General features: G+C 33.6%; 1 protein-coding gene and 1 long non-coding RNA gene across 6 annotated transcripts in view; one reads left to right on the forward strand and one right to left on the reverse strand.

The window, feature by feature from the left end:
• Positions 1-18,876, forward strand: part of LOC146532374 (uncharacterized) — a 131,344-nt gene extending 112,468 nt beyond the window's left edge. The window contains exon 3 of the long non-coding RNA XR_014878661.1: positions 18,739-18,876. This is a non-coding gene — a long non-coding RNA (uncharacterized LOC146532374). The remainder of the gene's footprint in view (positions 1-18,738) is intronic.
• Positions 1-19,169, reverse strand: part of LOC146532376 (QRFP-like peptide receptor) — a 93,553-nt gene that overhangs the window by 5,379 nt on the left and 69,005 nt on the right. For all 5 annotated transcript variants that reach the window (XM_085196517.1, XM_085196516.1, XM_085196515.1 and 2 more), the window contains exons 4-6: positions 18,737-18,963; positions 6,969-7,074; positions 2,599-2,696 (exon numbers count right to left, since the gene is read on the reverse strand). In XM_085196517.1, coding sequence (XP_085052643.1) covers positions 2,599-2,696; positions 6,969-7,074; positions 18,737-18,963 — 431 coding nt within the window. The remainder of the gene's footprint in view (positions 1-2,598; positions 2,697-6,968; positions 7,075-18,736; positions 18,964-19,169) is intronic.

A 19,169-nucleotide genomic window follows, 5' to 3' on the forward strand; every position in this document is an offset into this window, starting at 1 on the left:
AAAAGATTAGTAGCACAGATTTAAAATAACAGTACTAAAAAATCCTTGCTGATTAACGGTTCGCCGCCCACCACGCGTCCGTCGTGCCCCGCAACATTTTGCTTATAATAGTGGATCCGCCGCACCCGCCTGGCTTCTTTCCCCTGGGCATGGAAGGAAGGCCTGCTCATTATGCTGCTGAGGGATATCGATCTATAATCCTTCTTAGTACGGTCGCCAAGTTGTTCGAGAAGTTACTCCTCTCACTTCTTCAGTCACACATCCACACACAGAGCGAGCAGAGTGGGTATACCACTCTGGGTAAACTACGCAACAGTGATCAACCGAGAGAGAGTGTGAGTGTGCAATAGCAGTCTTCCTTGACGTAGCACGCGTATTCAACCGCGTCTGGCACCCGGGCTTACTTCATAAAGTGCTCAGAGCGGGCACCCCCCAGCACGTCGCGCATGTCTTTGCCGCTCTGCTTTGTAAGTGACAGGACATTTTGCGTGAGAGTTGAGAGTGCTAGCAGCGACCCGATCGCTGCCGTTGTCCCAGTCAGAATTTTGTCACCTGCTCTCTACGCACTATACATTGATGACATCACAATGCCCTAGCGAGTATTACTCAACGAGGAATCCTGTAGGTCGTACGGAACCTCACCCTCCGGCGAGTGACGCAGGCACCATACTACGTGAACACCACGCGCCACTCACCGCAACCTAAAAATAGAAACCCTAGAGGTACACATTGGTCGCCTCGCGTCCAACGTATTCCGTTGCGCCGGTGTATCGGGTCACCTGCACCTAAGGAGCAGCACTCCGCGTACCCGGCCGCCCGAGGTCAGACGTCTTCTTCCGAGGGACTTTCTATCCTCCTCCAAATCCGACTCATGAGCAGTCATCTTGGTCGTTTAATCTAGGCCTTCTTCAAGAAACCGAGTGTTCAATTCCAATCCCCTCCCCTTCCATGTGTCTGCTCTAAAGCAGGTTTTCGCCTGGGACCACGGTCGGATCAACGCTCTGATGTCGTTTTGAGCTACTACGGAGATGACCGAGAGAATGCTTCAATTCTGCGCCTGGCAAAGTAAATTTAGAAGTGATTGCACGTATTTTGGAGTTATCCAATAATTATAATGTATTTCCACGCGACATAGTTGGTTACATCTTTCGTTTAAGTATTTTTGGGTAAGAGAATAGTAGGTAGTCTGTTGTTTATAATTTCTATCGTTTAAGTTTTCTGTTATTTGTGTTTATTTTAAAACAATTGGAAAATCCTTATTGAAATTACGAAAATGCGGGTTGCATTAGGGTTTAATTAATTTTCACATTATCTTAAATGCTTTGCAAACATACATTATATGAATAATTCAGTAGTTAAGGCGGGCAAAGCCGCGAGCGGGTCGCAATTTCAATATATTTTTTATTGTGAGGGATATTTTTCTATAATGGTATTAATCCTTATCCTTTAAAATACTTTATTAATTTTCTACGTTAAATGAAGATAAAATTTGCTTTTTACACTTTTTCGAAATTGCGAATAGTTTTACAGAAATACGCATTTAATTGTTGACACATCCCGCCGTTGACACATCAGCTGTATGTTACTCAAGTTTCACTTATCCCTTACTCTCAACATATAAATAAGTACATTAGTTACGTTGGTCATTTAATGTAGACCAAAACTGTCTTTTACTGTTTTTCATTTTAATAAGTACTTTAGAAGTTGTTACAATATCAAAAAATCCTTGCTGCGAAACGGCTCGCCACTCGCCATGCGTCCGCCGCGCCCGCCTGCCTCACACGCATCGGTGGTTCAGTGGTAGAATGCTCGCCTGCCACGCGAGCGGCCCGGGTTTGATTCCTGGCCGATGCATTCTCTTTAATTTTCCTCACAGGCAGCCACGTAGTGCTTGCTTTTCATCAGGGACAGAATGTTTCAATTTCATCGTTTGCACGTATTGGATAATTCGAGTTGAATGTATTATTTCAGCGCGATATATTTGGTTTCATATTTTTTGTAGTAGTTATTACTAATAACTTATTAGTAGGTAGGTTTTTGTTTCTAATTTCTTCCGTTTAAAAATAGTGATTTAACTATCTAAAAATAGTCATTTAAATATATTTTAATAAGTACTTGAAAAGATTAGTAGCACAGATTTAAAATTACGCTACCTACTAAAAAATCCTTGCTGTGTAAAACAATTGGAAAATCCTTATTGAAACTAAAAAAATGCAGCTTGCATTAGGGTTTAATTAATTTTCACATTATCTTAAGTGCTTTGCAAACATACATTATATGAATAATCCAATAGTTAAAGCGGGCGAAGCCGCAAGAGGGTCGCTAGTAATAAATAAATTTAAGTTAAATAAAATTAAAATGTCGCATTTCCAGTAAGACGCTTGAATAATCGCGTCAAAAAATGTATATAAAAAAGCCCACCGACTTCAAAACTTCCCACTTTTTGGAGTCGGTCAAAGAGATATCTAGATTTAATAAATAAATCGAATTTTATATATAGAATTAAAGTGTGTGTAACAAAAATGAAAAAAATAATAAAAAAACTTGATTTTATGAATGATTTGTTGGTTCGTCCGGCAATATTAATTTGAAATGTACCTGTTGACTATTTGCACTGCCTTCAGTCTGGTCAAACGGCGGCAGCACAGAGCACAGCCGTCTCCCCATTAGAGAATATGACACTACTACTATACAACCTGAAAATAAACATTAAACAATATCAATTAAAAGAATACTTAAGAAATACTAAGTGAGTGCCAGGCGTGCAAATGTAAACACGGCAGTTGTGAGTTCAATTTTCAATCGGGGGAATGAAAAACTTAATATTTTATTTTCTTCGGTCTGGTAACGAGGAAAACCCCGCCGATTAGTTTCGCCTCTCAACACTCAAGTAAGAATCGGAAATCTTCTAACACTAGTTTCTTTATATCTACCATGCTAAGTGCGGGATGCAAGGTGACATTAAATAAAATTTAAAAAATATATTAAAAAAAACATTAAAATTTAAGCTACATCTTTAAAATATCAATAGTATCAATAGTAAAAGATAGATGGACAGATTAAACGGGCTAATCTATGGAACTAATGATTCAAGTTTCAAAAAATGTTTCTGTGTTCAACTGTACAATAATAGGCGAAGACTATAGGCTGCGTCACGTAATTTTTGTCACCAAGAATGTATCATATTCTTAAATATATATAACTTAAATAACTTCATCATTTGGCAATCGGCTAATTAAGTATGCTTTATATTCAATTGACTTTCACCAAATATGAAGAAATACCTGAAGTTAACTTTTATGTTTGGTAAATTGGTAATAAAAGGCCGCTGAGACTCTTGCGCCATTTCTTCTCGGGTGTGAAGGGTAACGTTTAGTGAATTAATAGTCAATTACTAAGAAAATAAGAAGAATTAAAATAAGAAGTTGCATGGCTTATGTTATAGGCCATGCAACTTCTTATTTTGAATAAAATATTTGACTTCAGCTGTTAATCCACAACTATTACGGTTATATGCAGACGTACCACGTCTCGAAGGCCTTAGAGGGCACATACTCGTAGAATAAAACAACTATTATATAATTAAAATGTAACATTTCTTATGAAGTCATCCCTAATTAAATATTCACTAAGTAAAGCTGAAAATTATTAAGATTCAAGTCTCAATAAAAACTTATAATTGTTAACTTGTGTTAATTAACGAAATACTGTTAGAACGAACTGAGTTTTTAGTAACATTGTGAACTTAACTTAGACTTAGTACTTTTTCTAGTGAATTAATTATCTTAAGTGAACAGACGCTTAATACCGATGCTACGAATTGAAAATATTGTAATTGTATTTGCTGATAATGGTTTATAATTATGTAAAAAATGGCTTTAGTTTAAGGTAGACGTAAGGTAGGTAAGGGCACCTAAGGTAGGTAGTAGGTAAGGGGATCTTAGATATAAAGTTAGTAATAGAACACTCCGTTCTCTGTGCACCGCCCAATTTTCGAAACGGTGCATGTTGAGAGGCGGAAATCACATTACAAAAGGTCACTAAAGTGTATAAAAGAAAACAATTAATTACTACGAGTTTACTACGAGAGAGCTATTGAACCCGTTGTATCTATTTTCCGGATTCCGTGCCACTGCGCTACGTGACGCCCTTTTATCATTTTACATAAAACATTTTCAAGTAAGCAACACTTTTTATAACACGGTTTTTATATAATTGTATCGAAATATCGTATTTACTTAAGGTTATTTTCAACTTTTTATACAAAATTGCCTTTCCAAACCTGTCAAAGGCACAAATTAAAAGCTTTCCTTCAATAGTGTGCGTGAACAGGCGTACTGTTCCTGAGTACGGAAATAATTTCTTAAATTATAAATCGTTACACAAAACCACGTAACTGCTACATCACTTTATAACAATTATATTATACAAATCGTAAAAAATCATGTATATAAATAATACTTAAAAAATTGGGAGAGGGAATCGGAGAATTAAATAAAATAAATATTTTTTTTTTATAAAAATTAAATGTATTAAAGTATTATTATACTTTTTAATTAGGTTTGATAAAAATAACACATTACTGTTTAGTTTAATTTTTGACAGCACATGAGCGCTGTTTGCGGTTCTCGCAAAAAAGTATTATTCTAAAGCTATAAAATCATTATAATAATCATATCTATACATTTATATATAAATATATTTCTTTGTAAGATTTCTTATAAAACGTTTAAGTAAATAACATTCTCCTTTTTCAAATGTTAATGATCGTTTTTGCTAATGAGCTTTTAGCAATGAAGCTTTTTAAATTTTCCGACAGACCGTGCTACGAAACTTTTATCAATCTATCAAAATATAAAAAATTACAACTGGACCACACCTTACAAGCAACGAAAATAGGCTATAGAATTATATACACAACAAAAACGATGCATAAATGCTTATATCTTAAGAGCTCTTTTCTGTGCTCCAAGTCCACAAGACTTGAATATCTGATATTAATATAAATTTGATACCTTCTAAAATAAAAAAAAATGGTATTGAAAGATAGACAGTCAAATGGACATTAAAGTTGGGAGTGCGGAACCCTAAAAATAAGAAAAATAAATCTTCGGTACATTCTATCAATTCTATATTCTTATAATGATCGTTAAGGATCGATGAAGGAATAGATAATCGTTTTTCCTCAAAAAACACTTTTTATACACATATGTACATAGAGATGTATGTGTATGTACATATATATGAAACATATTTTGCACACAAAGCAGGTAAATCCTATTGAAATTACGTGAAATGTTCCGTGATTCAGCCAAATATAAATTAATTTTTGACAAAAACAAAAACCGACTTCTAACAACGAACTAAAAGGTGAAAAATAATTATACAAAGATTTTATAATTTTGAAGTCGCTGCCAAGTAAAACAAACAGCCTTAGTAATTAGATATTGTAGTAAAGGTGTTGTAGCATTAGCTTGGCACCGACTTCAAAATTATAAAATCTTTGTATAATTATTTTTTACTTTTTAGTTCGTTGTTAGAAGTCGGTTTTTGTTTTTGTTAAAAATTAATTTATTTTACGATTTTTAGTGATGGGTAGATCTTAAAATGATGCTTCTTAAACGAGTGGTGATGGTGGTGGTAGTGGTTGTCAACGAGTGGTTGTGGTTGTCCTATGTAAAACTTTATTTAATTAGGTATTATTTTTGTGCAAAGTTACATTTTGGTATATTGACAAGAACATACATAAAAAGTATTCGGGCAAATTGAAAATCTCCTTTTTTTGAAGTTGGTTGAAAATGAGAACATCCTCTTTTTTGAGGTTGGTTGAAAAGAAATGCAACGATCAGGAATCTCACCTCTGACATCAATTTAAAAAGTGTTTGCTTGTAACTATTACAGTATAATCAATTTTTTACCAAACTTTCTAAATTTTCACCGGATCCCATAATCGGAACCTAACCAAACTTTCACTAAATTATCCTTGAAGTGTATCCTTTCAAATAAAAAAAGAATCATCAAAATCGGTCGGCGCGACATTGACTTATTCGTCTATTTGTAGCGCACATACCTAATGCAAATTTAAGACTTATGTGATTTTCTCATGGATACTATTGCCAGACATGGATCAAAAAAAAATGGGACCATTCGGGAAGCTATACCTTTCAAATAAAAAAAAATTATCAAAATCGGTTCACCCAGTTAAAAGTTATGAGGTAACAAACATTAAAAAAAAAAAAAAAACAGTCGAATTGATAACCTCCTTTTCTTACAGAAGTCGGTTAAAAAGAAGGAAAACGTTAAGCTCAAATGCGCGGATTGTGAAAAACGGAGTGACTTAATACTAGGTTATCTCTGACTACCATGCTATATGCGGGATACACCGTGAAGCTAAAAATAATATGATTTAAATAATACACTATGACACCACTCCATCAAAGTCTAGACGCTATCAGTTTTTTTATTAATTAAGGCTTTTCTTCATAAAAAAAAGGAGATATTTAAGTGTTGAGTATTTTTACAGATTAATTGGTCGTATAATTGGGTTATGTTCACAAAAATATTTAATTGGATTACTTGTCAAATGAATTTTGATTCGCGTCGATTTCAAATTGATAGTCGTTTAATATTATATGTTTATACTTTGTATACTTTCATATGGATATAAATATATACAATATATATTTTCGTTGTATCTTACACACATCTGGATAGACAGAGGGTTCTAGTGTTAAGACACTCCGAATTTTGAGGGCATTGCGTGGTTATTGGTGGAACTCAACGAGGCGTTTTGCCTCGTTACCGGATTTAAAGAAAATACTAAATAGGATTTAATTTCCTTGAGTAGGAATCGAACCCACATCCTGTCGCGTTTAGTCTTACAACTTGGCCTCATATTTATTATATTTATAGATTTCATTGATTAAGTTTCGATTTAAAATTTATTTGTTCTAAATTAAACTACGTACCCGGCACAGCGTACACGAGGATGAAACTGAAAGCTCCAAAAAGCTCCTTCCTTATCGAATCTGGCCACTTCTCTGTGCAGAACTCGATACGGTTTTCTACCCATACCTGTAATAGTATTTTTTTTTTAATAAACTCTGTTATATTTTTTGTCTAGATTATAATAAAAATATCATCTTACTGTAAATGTGGCAGTTCTTGGTTCAATTCATACTCATGGGAATTAATTATTTTCTTTCCCCTGTTGTCAAACCGCAGCGTTAAAGTATGCCGCTCAACAAGCAATGTTGGGGAACGCTCCACGCACTGCCCAATTGTCACATAGTCATATAGGATATAGGTGCTACAAATCTATATACCCCTTTAGTAGATAGATGCGTGTGTCAATTAAAATCTAAATTATATCTCTGAGTATGGTTTGTATGAAAGCTTAATTTTTTGCTTAAAAGCTAATTAGACGGTTAAATAACCAATATTACCTTAGAAGTTGCATTATTACAGTCATTTATGTGTCACAGCGAACATTAAGTATGGCACAAGCGAAATCGAATCTGTCATGTTGAGATATTAGTTACAATATCGCTTAATAGTACCTAATCTGCTTATTATACGCGTATTTGTCTGTCTGTCTGTCACATATAATGCATTTCTTGTCATGATAAACGAGAACTAGTATACTACCTATGTAGTAATCGGTTTATTTATCCCTTACCGAAAAAAAATCAAATCTTTTCTGTCTTTAATATTAGCATAGATGATAAGATCACTTCTACAGTAAAATACTTTAGCTAAAACAATTAAAGAATTAAAAAGTTTCCGTTTTTGACTATCATTGTTTGAAAGTCAATAACTTTCTATTGAAAGATAAAAGCTTGAGATTAAAGAATACTTATAGTCCTAACGTACTTTAAAAAAATAACTTTTCACTTAATTATTGGAGTTACTTGTTTGATAGATATGATAGAGGCCAGTCTTGGCGCAGCGCGCAGGGGCACGACTCCCACTACAAGACTAAATAGATAGATATATTTAATATTTTCATTTTCCTGCCAGTAAGGTAGGCAGAGAGAACCAAGGAACAGTGTTGGTAAACTCTGTTCCCATTAAAGCATTTCCGTTCCTTACTATCCGACAAAATCAAGAGGCACAATGCCAATGTGTGGAGTTCAGGAATGAAAATTGAATATTTCATTTCCTCGAGTAGGAATCGAACCCACAAGCTGTCGCGTTTGGAGACGCACGCTAGTGCCCTTGTGCCATTAAATTCCTAGTTACAGAAGGATAATATTTAAATTGATTGGTTCGCGCTATTCGACACGCACACAATATCTCGAAAAATGGACAAAAGTGAAGAACAGAGAGTTATGACTTTTGACCACAAGTAACGGACGTAAACTTGCAAAAGTATTTATATAAAATTCAACAGGTAAAAGATTTATTTGACTTTTCCTAAATAGAACAATATTCATATAAATTTGAAATATTTTAAATTGAAATAGGTTTTTACATAGCAACGATTTGGTCTGTAGTTGGCATGTGGTCAGTTTCCAGCTCGTTGGTTCTGTTTAGTTTACGCTGTACACACAAATTAACATACTTGGTTATCTCTATCTATTATAAACACGATGATTTTGGATTTTTAAATTTGGTTACGTCAGACCGGCGTTGGGTTCCGCCATCTAATATGGCCGCAAGCAGTGAGAAAAAGAATTATAAGCGTCTTGCGGGGTAATTTATACATTTAGCGCTTTGTACATATAATATATTAAGATAAAAAATACAAGCAAGACGAAGGATCATCATTTAATTTGAGCCTGACAGTTCAATAAAGAGAAAGAGGGTTACATAGGGAGGGAGGGTTATACATGAGGTAATATTTTAAAATTAGGAATATAGCTTCAGCACCCTTCTGCTTAAACAGATGTTGCTGACATGCCACTTTATAAAAAAACTACATTTTATACCTAGTTATATTCAGGACAATTATTAAAACTCATCTCAACATTTAAAATATTTCTATCAAAATAATAAAATATATTCTCAAATGGCTGTCTGGCTATCTGCTTAAACAAAGTGTTTGCCCATACCCGAGTCAACCTAGTCTAGCATTGTTGTAACAAATGGTTTAAATAAAAGATAATAAATATAAAACAAGAGCTCGACGGCATGTGGTAAATTAAAATTTCGCGTTGTGGTAAAATTAATTTTCGTTCTTTCAAATCAATTATGGCATTTATTTGCACAATCATATCGGTACCCATTAAAATATCATAATTATCACTAAAGTTATATATATAAAATTTCATATTTCCTTCGCCTATATCAAAATATTTATACCAAAAAGGTGTCTCAATTAAACCGACATGTTTAGTTACGCCGTGCGAAGTACGTACTATAAATTCACCTGGCTTATAAAATTGATTAAAATATTTTGATGCACTTTTCGTAATGAAAGATCTCTGACTTCCAGTATCTATTAATATTTTTAATCTAGGATTATCCGTCTCAAAATACGGTAAATATGATTTTACATGGTTAAATTCTATGATATTTTGCCGCGGTCGAAGGCTGTTTTCATTGTGGAATACTTCCTCATTTTGCGGTCTAGTAAAAAAATTATTTGGATTCGGAGTCCATTGATTTTTATTATGGTTGTAATTATTATTATTATAAAAATTATTATTATTATTATGTCGCATCGGAAAATGATTCGATCGCGACGTAGACGGATAAGCTTGTCTTTGATTATAATTAAAGTTTGGTTTATATTGCGAATACGCATTTTGATGTACATTACGCGGCGGCGGTAAAATGCTAGAAAACTTTTGTTTAATGTTGTCATACCTCCCTTCTGCTTCTAATTGCAATATTCTAGTTGCCGTTTCATTAAAATTACAGTTAGATACATATATTTGGTCATGATACGGTAAACTTTTTCTTAAGGTATTCTGGGCGGTATTTATGTACGGCTCCATTACCTCATCTACTAAAAGTTTTTCACTATATTTATCTAATAATTTACTTCTAATAAAAAATAACTTTTGTTTTAATTCGAATATTAAATCTTTATATAAACCATTTCTCTTAACATTTCCTAACTCTATTAATAACGTATTTAAATCTCTATTATCTCCGCATTCTCTTTTTAATGCTGATTCTATATTATTCCATTTAAAATTATGCTCAATCATAGATATTGATATAGCAGCTTTAGATTCTAATTTACTTAATAATAACATAATATTTTGTGGTGTATCTCCACCCGCTATCTGTAGCCATTGCTTAGCACAGTTAATATAATTATATAAAGTAAATGCATCGCCATTATACGAAGGGACGAACGAAAGTAAGGTTTTTGGATCCATTGTTTAATGTAAACACGGGACTCTAAAATGGTAGGACGACTGACTCGCGCTACTTTTACTACTCTCACTATCAGAAGGGGGACAGTCAACCTAGTCTAGCATTGTTGTAACAAATGGTTTAAATAAAAGATAATAAATATAAAACAAGAGCTCGACGGCATGTGGGCCTATGGTAGATTTATGACTCCGAGAGAAAGTTCTATAAAAGCATTACGAGAACCCTGCTGCACATGTTGGGGCACATGAACATTTGGATGTCGATGACAATAGGCTCGCTGATTTCCGACTTCCAGGGAATTTCATATAATAACTCCATGAGAAACAAAGCATCGTGGGAAACGAGCCAAAAGGGTGGGGACACCCGAATTTGTATTAAAGCCGACCAACCTTAAGGATAAGGCGATTCCACTACCAGCACTCTTATAGTTAAGAACTAGTTTTAATAATAATTGTATTTTATTTTAATAAAATAGTTTTTAAATACAAAGTTTAAGATATTTTTACTCCCGTATTGAATATGGCTTCTTCCACCACTCATTCACATTATTTATATATATTTTTTAGTTCACTTTAATTAATACTATCCCTAGCGGTGTTACCAGATAGAGTGGATAAATCAAAAGTGCTTAGAATAGTTTATTTGAATAAAGAATATTTTAAATTGAATTGAATTAACGTCACCAATGCCACGTTTCGGAAGATCAACCAGTCTCCCACTTCCACTAATGCAACTAATTATAAGCAATTTTAAAGTGCACGATTCAGAGAAAACGTATTACGAAGACACTTCATGCTTTATGTTCATGCTTTATATGTTGTGTCCCGAAACCCAACGCCGCGTATTGTCATGCCAAAGCAAATTTAATTATTTCATTTTCCCAAATAGAACATTGAACCCTGCAACCATCACATTTACTGGCAGATGCTCAGACGTCTTAAATAAATTTACAGTCTATTTTTATATATTCATTATCACTTTACACGCTCAAGCTGTTCAAACAAAGGAAAATTCGCTGAGTTGGATATGGATAAATGGTTATTTGAAACTGAGCAATTGTCTTTTAGAATCGTATTCTAGAACGGCGTATTATTATTTAAAAGGTACTCTGTATTTGAACGTTATATATAGGGGATAAATACTAGGTTCCCAGGTTCCCCCGCTCTCTACCCTGATTTATGCGTAATACAGCATGTATTTTTTGTTTTAAATTTACTGGCCGTGCAGAGTCTGTAAAATCGACGGTTTGGGGAACAATTCCCTTTCAGGAGAATGAATGATTTTGGCGAATGCCTATAAAATGCATTAATTAAAAAAAAATAATATCGCAATATTTTAAATATGTGAAATGTTTCCAATAACATAAATATAATAATAATAAATAAAGACTCATCATTGCCTTAGCATAGGTCTTCAAAGAAACATACATATACAGCGTGTAACTAAAATATTTATTTCATAGGATTTGTACTCGTAGCGACGCCACAGTAGCAGTTATCACTACTATTATATGCTAAATACATTGAAGTGCAAAAACTTTTGCATGTAGATAACTTCTTATTTTGAAAAAAATATATTATGACTTTGACTTTATCAGGGATGGCCAACACCGAATTTCGACACACTAGTGCGGGTTCCCTCTGCCTACCATGCTCTGTTCAGATTATAGTATGAAGAGAAAAAAAAATAGATATAATGTTGGTGAAGTATTATAATTTATTTATCTACATATCTCAGTGTAATATCTTAAAAGGCCTTATGTGAACATCAGGTGTGCGTAATTTCCTCTATTTCCAGCTCTCTTGCGATTCGACGAGATATACTTGTTTCCGCAGTGTAAGGAGTATTGCATAACTTTGCTTATAATATAAAGTCGAGGCCGAAGACAGGAGGTGGAGGTGTGGTCGAGGTTGAGGAGAGCACGCGAGAGGTTGCGGGTTTCGTTTCCACTGGAGGAAATGAAATATTTAATATTTTACATACTTATATTTATATTACCTAGATTTAAACTTTCTATATAAGTTACGACGACTTGCACTTAAGCACAACAATTGTGAGTTCGATTCTCATTCGCGGAAATGATTTTTAATTGACACAGCAAAGCCGCCCTTTGGCTTGTAATTTTAATTCACAAGACAAGCGTCGTTGAGTTTTCCCACTCAACAACCAAAATGCAACGTTTTGAAAAATGCTTGCGACTATTAAAAAGACGAGAATTTTGTTAAAGATGTAAATCATGAAAATACACAAATATTTTACCCTTGTACCCCTAGTGTGAACGTTAATAAACTTAATTAGTATAACACCCGTTACTCTCGATAAAATAATTGTATATCATAAATTACATATAAAATTACTTCAAGCCATTACAGGTGCTAATAGTCTTAAATATTACAGAATTATGATTCCAATACGTGTTTGTATTTCGCGCTGATGTTAGACAATTAGTATATTATTAGAGAAATGGCACATATAGTATTATCGAACCTGGGGAACGGAGTGTCTTAGCACTAGGTTCTCAGGTTCCCTTTCCCTACCCTATAAGAATTAACATACCATATTAAGCTCAAACAAAGAAAAAATAAAAATAAAAAATTTTGGAACCTCTCACAATAGCAATAAGTAAATAAACGATTAATTTGCACAATGGTATCCCGTTATATCCTGCTTGTATCCGTCAAGACTCCTACGACTCATCCGTTTTCTCCGCTCTGATCGGAGACATTTGTTGTCCTGCAGCGGAATTCAACGTCGCACTTAATTGTGCCAGTGCAGAGAAACGAAAATCATTCATTGTAATTAGGTAAAAGACGTATGGTTTTTAAGAATCTGGTCAAGTGCGAGTCGGACTAGCTTACTGGCGATTCCGTGCCGATACCATGAGTGTAGGTCAAAGTGAGATAAGCACTAAGTATGTACACTGATATTGTGTGAAATGGTTACCAATATGTTTTGTTTACACTACATTATTACTTCAATAAGTTATACTATAAAGCTTATACACTAAGTCCCAATTAAGTAAATTAGATTTAATTAAGTACTTAGTCAAATTGGAAAAAAGGGAACCTAGTGGTAAAACACTCCATCTTACACACATTATCCAAGCCTTCCCTAAATTACACCCTCGAATGGGAATCGTATCTACAGCCGTCGTGTGTACAGTCGGACACTATACCACTGTACCGTCACAACAGCCTTGACAGTTTATTAAAATACATTTTACTTTTAAAAATTCTTGCCTGAATTTAAGAATAAACAAAATTCCAGTACATTAATATAAGAATTATAATAAAATTGATGTGTTTGAAGTGACATGATTGATACGACCTTCTTTCTTAAGCTTTTTACAAAGAAAATAAATATAAAATTGGGTATAAAGGTTTATAGGCAAGTTTATGGAATATATATCTACAGAATATATATATTTCATAAAAAGTGATAAAACGTGTAGGGAAAAATTGAAAAATATCTAATAGATACTGAATAGGTAAGTAACCCGAATTTGGGGTACTATGTGTTGACTTATCAAAGAAGGTTAATGAATATAATTAACTTCCTCTAGTGGTAATCGAATCCACAATCATCGTGTTTGTAGTCAAATGCTAAGCTGTTATAAATATGACATGATAACTTCTATTCTTTTCCTTACTAAGGCTCTTTAGAATTTATGGTACATGAAAACACAAGGAATAAGCGATAACCTAATTATGTTAAGAAAGATTATCCAAATGAATTTCGAAACAAATTAAATGTATGTCCATATAATACGTAATTCTTTTCTAAGTAAGCTCACAGGGGAAATAAAATCAATTATAATTTATACGACATTAGCTAAATGGAAGCCGTTGTACCGCAATGTGTCGTCGTAGCGGCGTAGCGTGACTTTGATTCCCATTTCAAGGAATATCTTTATTATTATTTTTTTACCAGCTTTATAAGACAAAAAGAAGTAACTCTGGCCGCAGGTAAAAATAACGTGATATTAAACGTGTATAGCCGACAAGCATTCCTCAATAAATGGGCCATTAAACATTTTTTTTTTTCAATTCGTAGCAATATATTTGGAGATTATCCCCCTCTACTAAATAAACTCTCATTACCTAGTGTTAAATTAAAATACTCCGTACCCCTTAAGAAGCTATCGTTCCCCATTTATCGCCAAATTTTGGAAGCATTGCATGTTGATTGGCAGAGCTGAACGCCACGCTTTGCCTCGTTACCAGAATGAAGAAATGAAAATATTTAATTTAACATTTCATTTCCTCATATCAAAATCAAACCCGTTACGTTTTCAGTCTCACACTTGTGCCCATATGCTTCCAGTAGCCTCAATTAGTATAAATAAAAACCTACGATAACAAATAATACCGCAATTAAAAGCAACAATTTATAAATTTATATTAAAACCCGACTTTAATTTGTCAGTAGACCTTGAATAGAAATGTGAGAATTTTCATATATATTATACAAGTGTATATTTATCTATGAAATAAAACAATATAGTTGAATAGACTTAGTTCATTAGGAATATTAAATAACAATTGAAATTTTATTCGAGTTGAACGGCCGCGATCTCAATTAGTGCGGGCTGGATGAAAATATAACTTGATTTAGTCTTGTATTATTTCAATCTGTACAAAGAAAGCATTGATATTGTAACAATTGTACTATTTAAATACATTTTTTTGTTTTAGCTTCACGCTGTATCCCGCACAGAACAGGGTAGCAGATGTGAACCTGGGAACCTAGCGCTAAGACACTTCGTACTATTAAAAATTAAAAATTCTGGAGGCGTCGCGTGTTTAGTATTGAAAGCGAGAAAATGAATTCAATATAGCATTTCTCCAAGTGGAAATCGAACCCACAACCTGTCACGTTTACAGACGCACGCTTGTGCCACTACTGATCTCTGAAAGTAGGTTAAAATAAAATATACCAATTACAATTCTAAACTCAATTAAAACAATGTAAACAAAACATATTGCATTAATAAAACACTGGTCATCCATAAATAGCGAACAAGCCGTGACAAATGTAGGTAAGTTAGTAGTGCGTGTTTTAAATCGATTTATAACGCTTGGAAAATGAATCAACTTTTATAAGCTAACAATATGGTTGTTTTTTTATTTATATTGATGTAAATAATACTGTAGGTTAGTAGGGTTACTCTCCGTTCTCCACCGTTTTTTATCCATTTTTGAGATATTAAGAGAATACATTTTTTTTTCAGCTTTACGCTGTCTGTTTCTACGAAGCCTAGTGCTAAGACACTCTACTTCCCATTGCCCTAAAGGCATTTAGTTTTAAGTGGCGGAACTCAATGCCGTGTTTTGCCCCGATGCACAACCTGTAATTTTTTTAGTTTCAAGAGGTATCTTGCACGTATCCTGTAAGCAGAGGAATCCTGGGAACCTAGAGTTAAGCTTACCCTTTTAATAACGAGATACACCGTTAGGCTAAAAAACGTAGTATATTAAGCACATAGCAGACTAGGTAAGGGAAACCTAGTGTTAACACCGTTCCCCACTTTTACACCCATACTGTACAGGTAGGTACCCACAATTGTCATGCAAAGTGAAGGAGATACGTGAATACAGAATTACGTTTAAATTACCAACACAATTTAATAATTTGCATAAAATTACGTTCAATAATCAAATGCAAATGAATAGATATTAAGAATATACACATATACATATATATTAGGGTTTCAGGTTATTTCTATGTAAATAAGGTAAAACAATCAAATTTATCACTTGTAAAACTGTTGTTTCTGAGCTTTACCCCTAATCTTGCCTATAGTACGGTAAACACCACACAGTCAAGACACTACCCCACCCCCATCAAGTTAATAGGCAGAGACGCTAAATAGCAGTGCCGCTGCGCCACGACGGCCTCTGAAATGTTATACCAGCCATATTACATACTAATAACTGCGCGTGACTTCGTTAACGTGGTCGTTATAATCGACCGCGTATCCTAGCAATAGGATAGCAATAGGGTTTTTGTTTATTTTTCTTAGTAAAATCTCTAGGGTGGACCAAGAATATTCCTCCCCTCTTTCTACGCCCTTGCTTGCCATGCTACTTCCATTTGCAACTCATTGTGAAATTAGCAGCAGATCTTAATTTTTATGTATCAATGGAAAGTGCGTGTCACGCTGAACAAATTTCGCTAATTCATTATTTCTTATGATTCAGCTGAAGTATTTGGGGTCCTGATATAAGTGTACGAAACGAAAACGAAACGCACTTCCCCAGATATCCCCAGATCGAATTCACAATTGCCTCATACACTGAAAGACAGTGTGCTATTGCCCATGATGCAATATTAAAGTTTTTGGTTTTTAGCATAAATTGTTATTTGTTATTATAAAAAGGCAAACTTACATACTTAAAATCGACATAAAAATGAATCTCTTAATACGAATAATAAATCTATTCACTACGCAATATATTATTTTCTTTTTCAATATAAACATACTTTTGTCCTCATAAGTAGGCTTTTGAGCGTATCACAATTTTCTTTTACTTCCCTCCTTCGTTATCGGATTGGCAAAACTTCTATATAATGGGAAAACATTTTTGTTTTGACAAAATAATAACTTATATTTTGTTTTCATATCACAGTATTTCTTTATTCGGGTCATTGTGTAGTAAAAAGCTCATTATTTTAGTTGCGAATCCTGAACCAATTGGATAAACATCCTAAATTGGACAATCTTTTAATTTACCTACTTGGGATCTGTGGCTTCACCCGTTTGTACTATAATTTTTTTTTTTATTCGTCTGAATTATTTTCGTATTTTCGTGTATCATTATCGTTTTAAATATAATATCCATACAATGAATACTTAAATGTCATCCAATTTAGTAAAACGTAGAAAGTTTCATCTAAATCCGTACAGTAAGTAGTTTTTGCGGAAGTGGAACCTAATAACCTAACCTTACAAATTTTCAATTTCATAATATCAGCAGGATTTAATTCCGGTTCTAATTTATTTAACACAAGCATATAAAAGTGGATTGCAAGTTGAACCTAAGCCGTATTTCATTTCTGAAGATAAAATCGCTACAGTAATTACCTTGTAACGAGATTTCTAAATTAGATTATATTAAATGTCGGAGGGGTAGGCCTAATACAGATGTCATATTAAAACGAAATTAATCTTCAAGTGCCTTCAAGTTTTTGAGACAGCTGTGTAGTACGTATGTTACAATTTAGAATATTGTGTAGTTACAGGATCTATTTTATTTTAAAGTATTATAGCTTCACGCTGTATCCCGCACATAGCAGGGTAGGCAGGGGGAACCGGGAAACCTAGCGTTAAGACACTCTCGTTTCGTACTGCTTGCCCTCACATTCTGGGGGCATTGCTTCCACTGTCGCACGCTTGTACATCTGCGCCGCACTAGCCTTAATTACCTTTATATAGATATAGATAGTTACAGGATTAACTTTATTTTCAAATATTATAAGTTTGTAGTGTATTGTTATTAATTATTTATTTAATGAATTGGAAATGGTATAATGATCCCTGAAAGTGGACTTTTAAAGCAAAAATTACAACCTAATTTTAAAAGTAGGCTTTATGGAACTCTTATTTTCATTGTAAATAAAAGAAATATTTTTTTTATATAATGTACAAGTATTTCTACGTGTATTACTTTGAATGACTTAGTTTCCATACAATTGCTACACGTGGTTTAACAGCGATTGACCTATGATAGCCTAAAATCTAATTTAGTTCTAAGTGTGACACAGACAGATATGATAAGTCTATAGGGATTCTGTCTTGTTTAACTCCAAAAAAAAAATGTTGTATACGAATTAACTAAAGGAAATAGCCGTAAAAAAATCAAGACAGTCGCTAAAACTTGTAGCTTCTTCATTAAAGTTTGGACAGTTGTCATTAAGTGATTCATATATATATATATATATATATATATATATATATATATATATATTATATCATATGTATATTTTTAAGCATTGCAAGAAAATTTGATACTTATTGTAATAATAGATAAAAATATTATCTAAGCTCTAATATATTTTTGCTCGAACTCTCAAATTATATTAGGTACTTTCAAAGGTGTCGACGCAAAATTTTATGTCATTATTCTTTGAGAATAAATTGTACTTGTAAACGAGTTAGTTTTTAATTTACAATTGCTTTTTTTCGCAACTTTATTTTGTAACTGTCTTAAGAAATATTTTGCGTGGATTCGAATCCTACTTAGAGTTAACAATTTTCATTTTTAACTCTAAGTAGGATTCGAACCCTATTTTTTTTTCTTTCTTAAAAATATGATTATTATTTACTCATATATTTACAAATAAAGGAAAATAAAACTTAAATACTGCAATTAAAATAAAAATAATAGAAAAATGACACACGACTTACAGATCCGTTCTCGTTGCTACTCAGCATGGGCACCATAACGGTTTCAACGGCGGCAACGGCAAGTAATGGCGCGAATATGGCTAACGAGACCAGCCATAACGCCACTAGCAGACTGCAGGCACCTCTGCGTGAAGGCATCCACGGCTGGCGGAGTGATTGCGTGATAGCGAGGTACCTGTCCACTGACATTGCAGTGATAGTGAACACGCTTGATGCTACTGCCACACCTGCAGTAAAAAATATTTTTTGAAGACCATGAACTTGAGACTTATCTATTAGAAAACTTAAAGCTTGTAGTATTCTAATAGATAAGTTTAAAATAAATAAGTATATTGTAAAACTCACGAAGGATACGCAAAATAATTCACCAAGTCCAGTTGTGGCACAGAGGCAATAGCGTGCGTACATCAAATTTGAGAATGTATGAAGTTTA

The sequence above is a fragment of the Heliconius melpomene genome, chromosome 13 (assembly GCF_056956725.1).
Source record: "Heliconius melpomene rosina isolate 202511_hmr_F chromosome 13, ASM5695672v1, whole genome shotgun sequence".
Taxonomy (NCBI): domain Eukaryota; kingdom Metazoa; phylum Arthropoda; class Insecta; order Lepidoptera; family Nymphalidae; genus Heliconius; species Heliconius melpomene.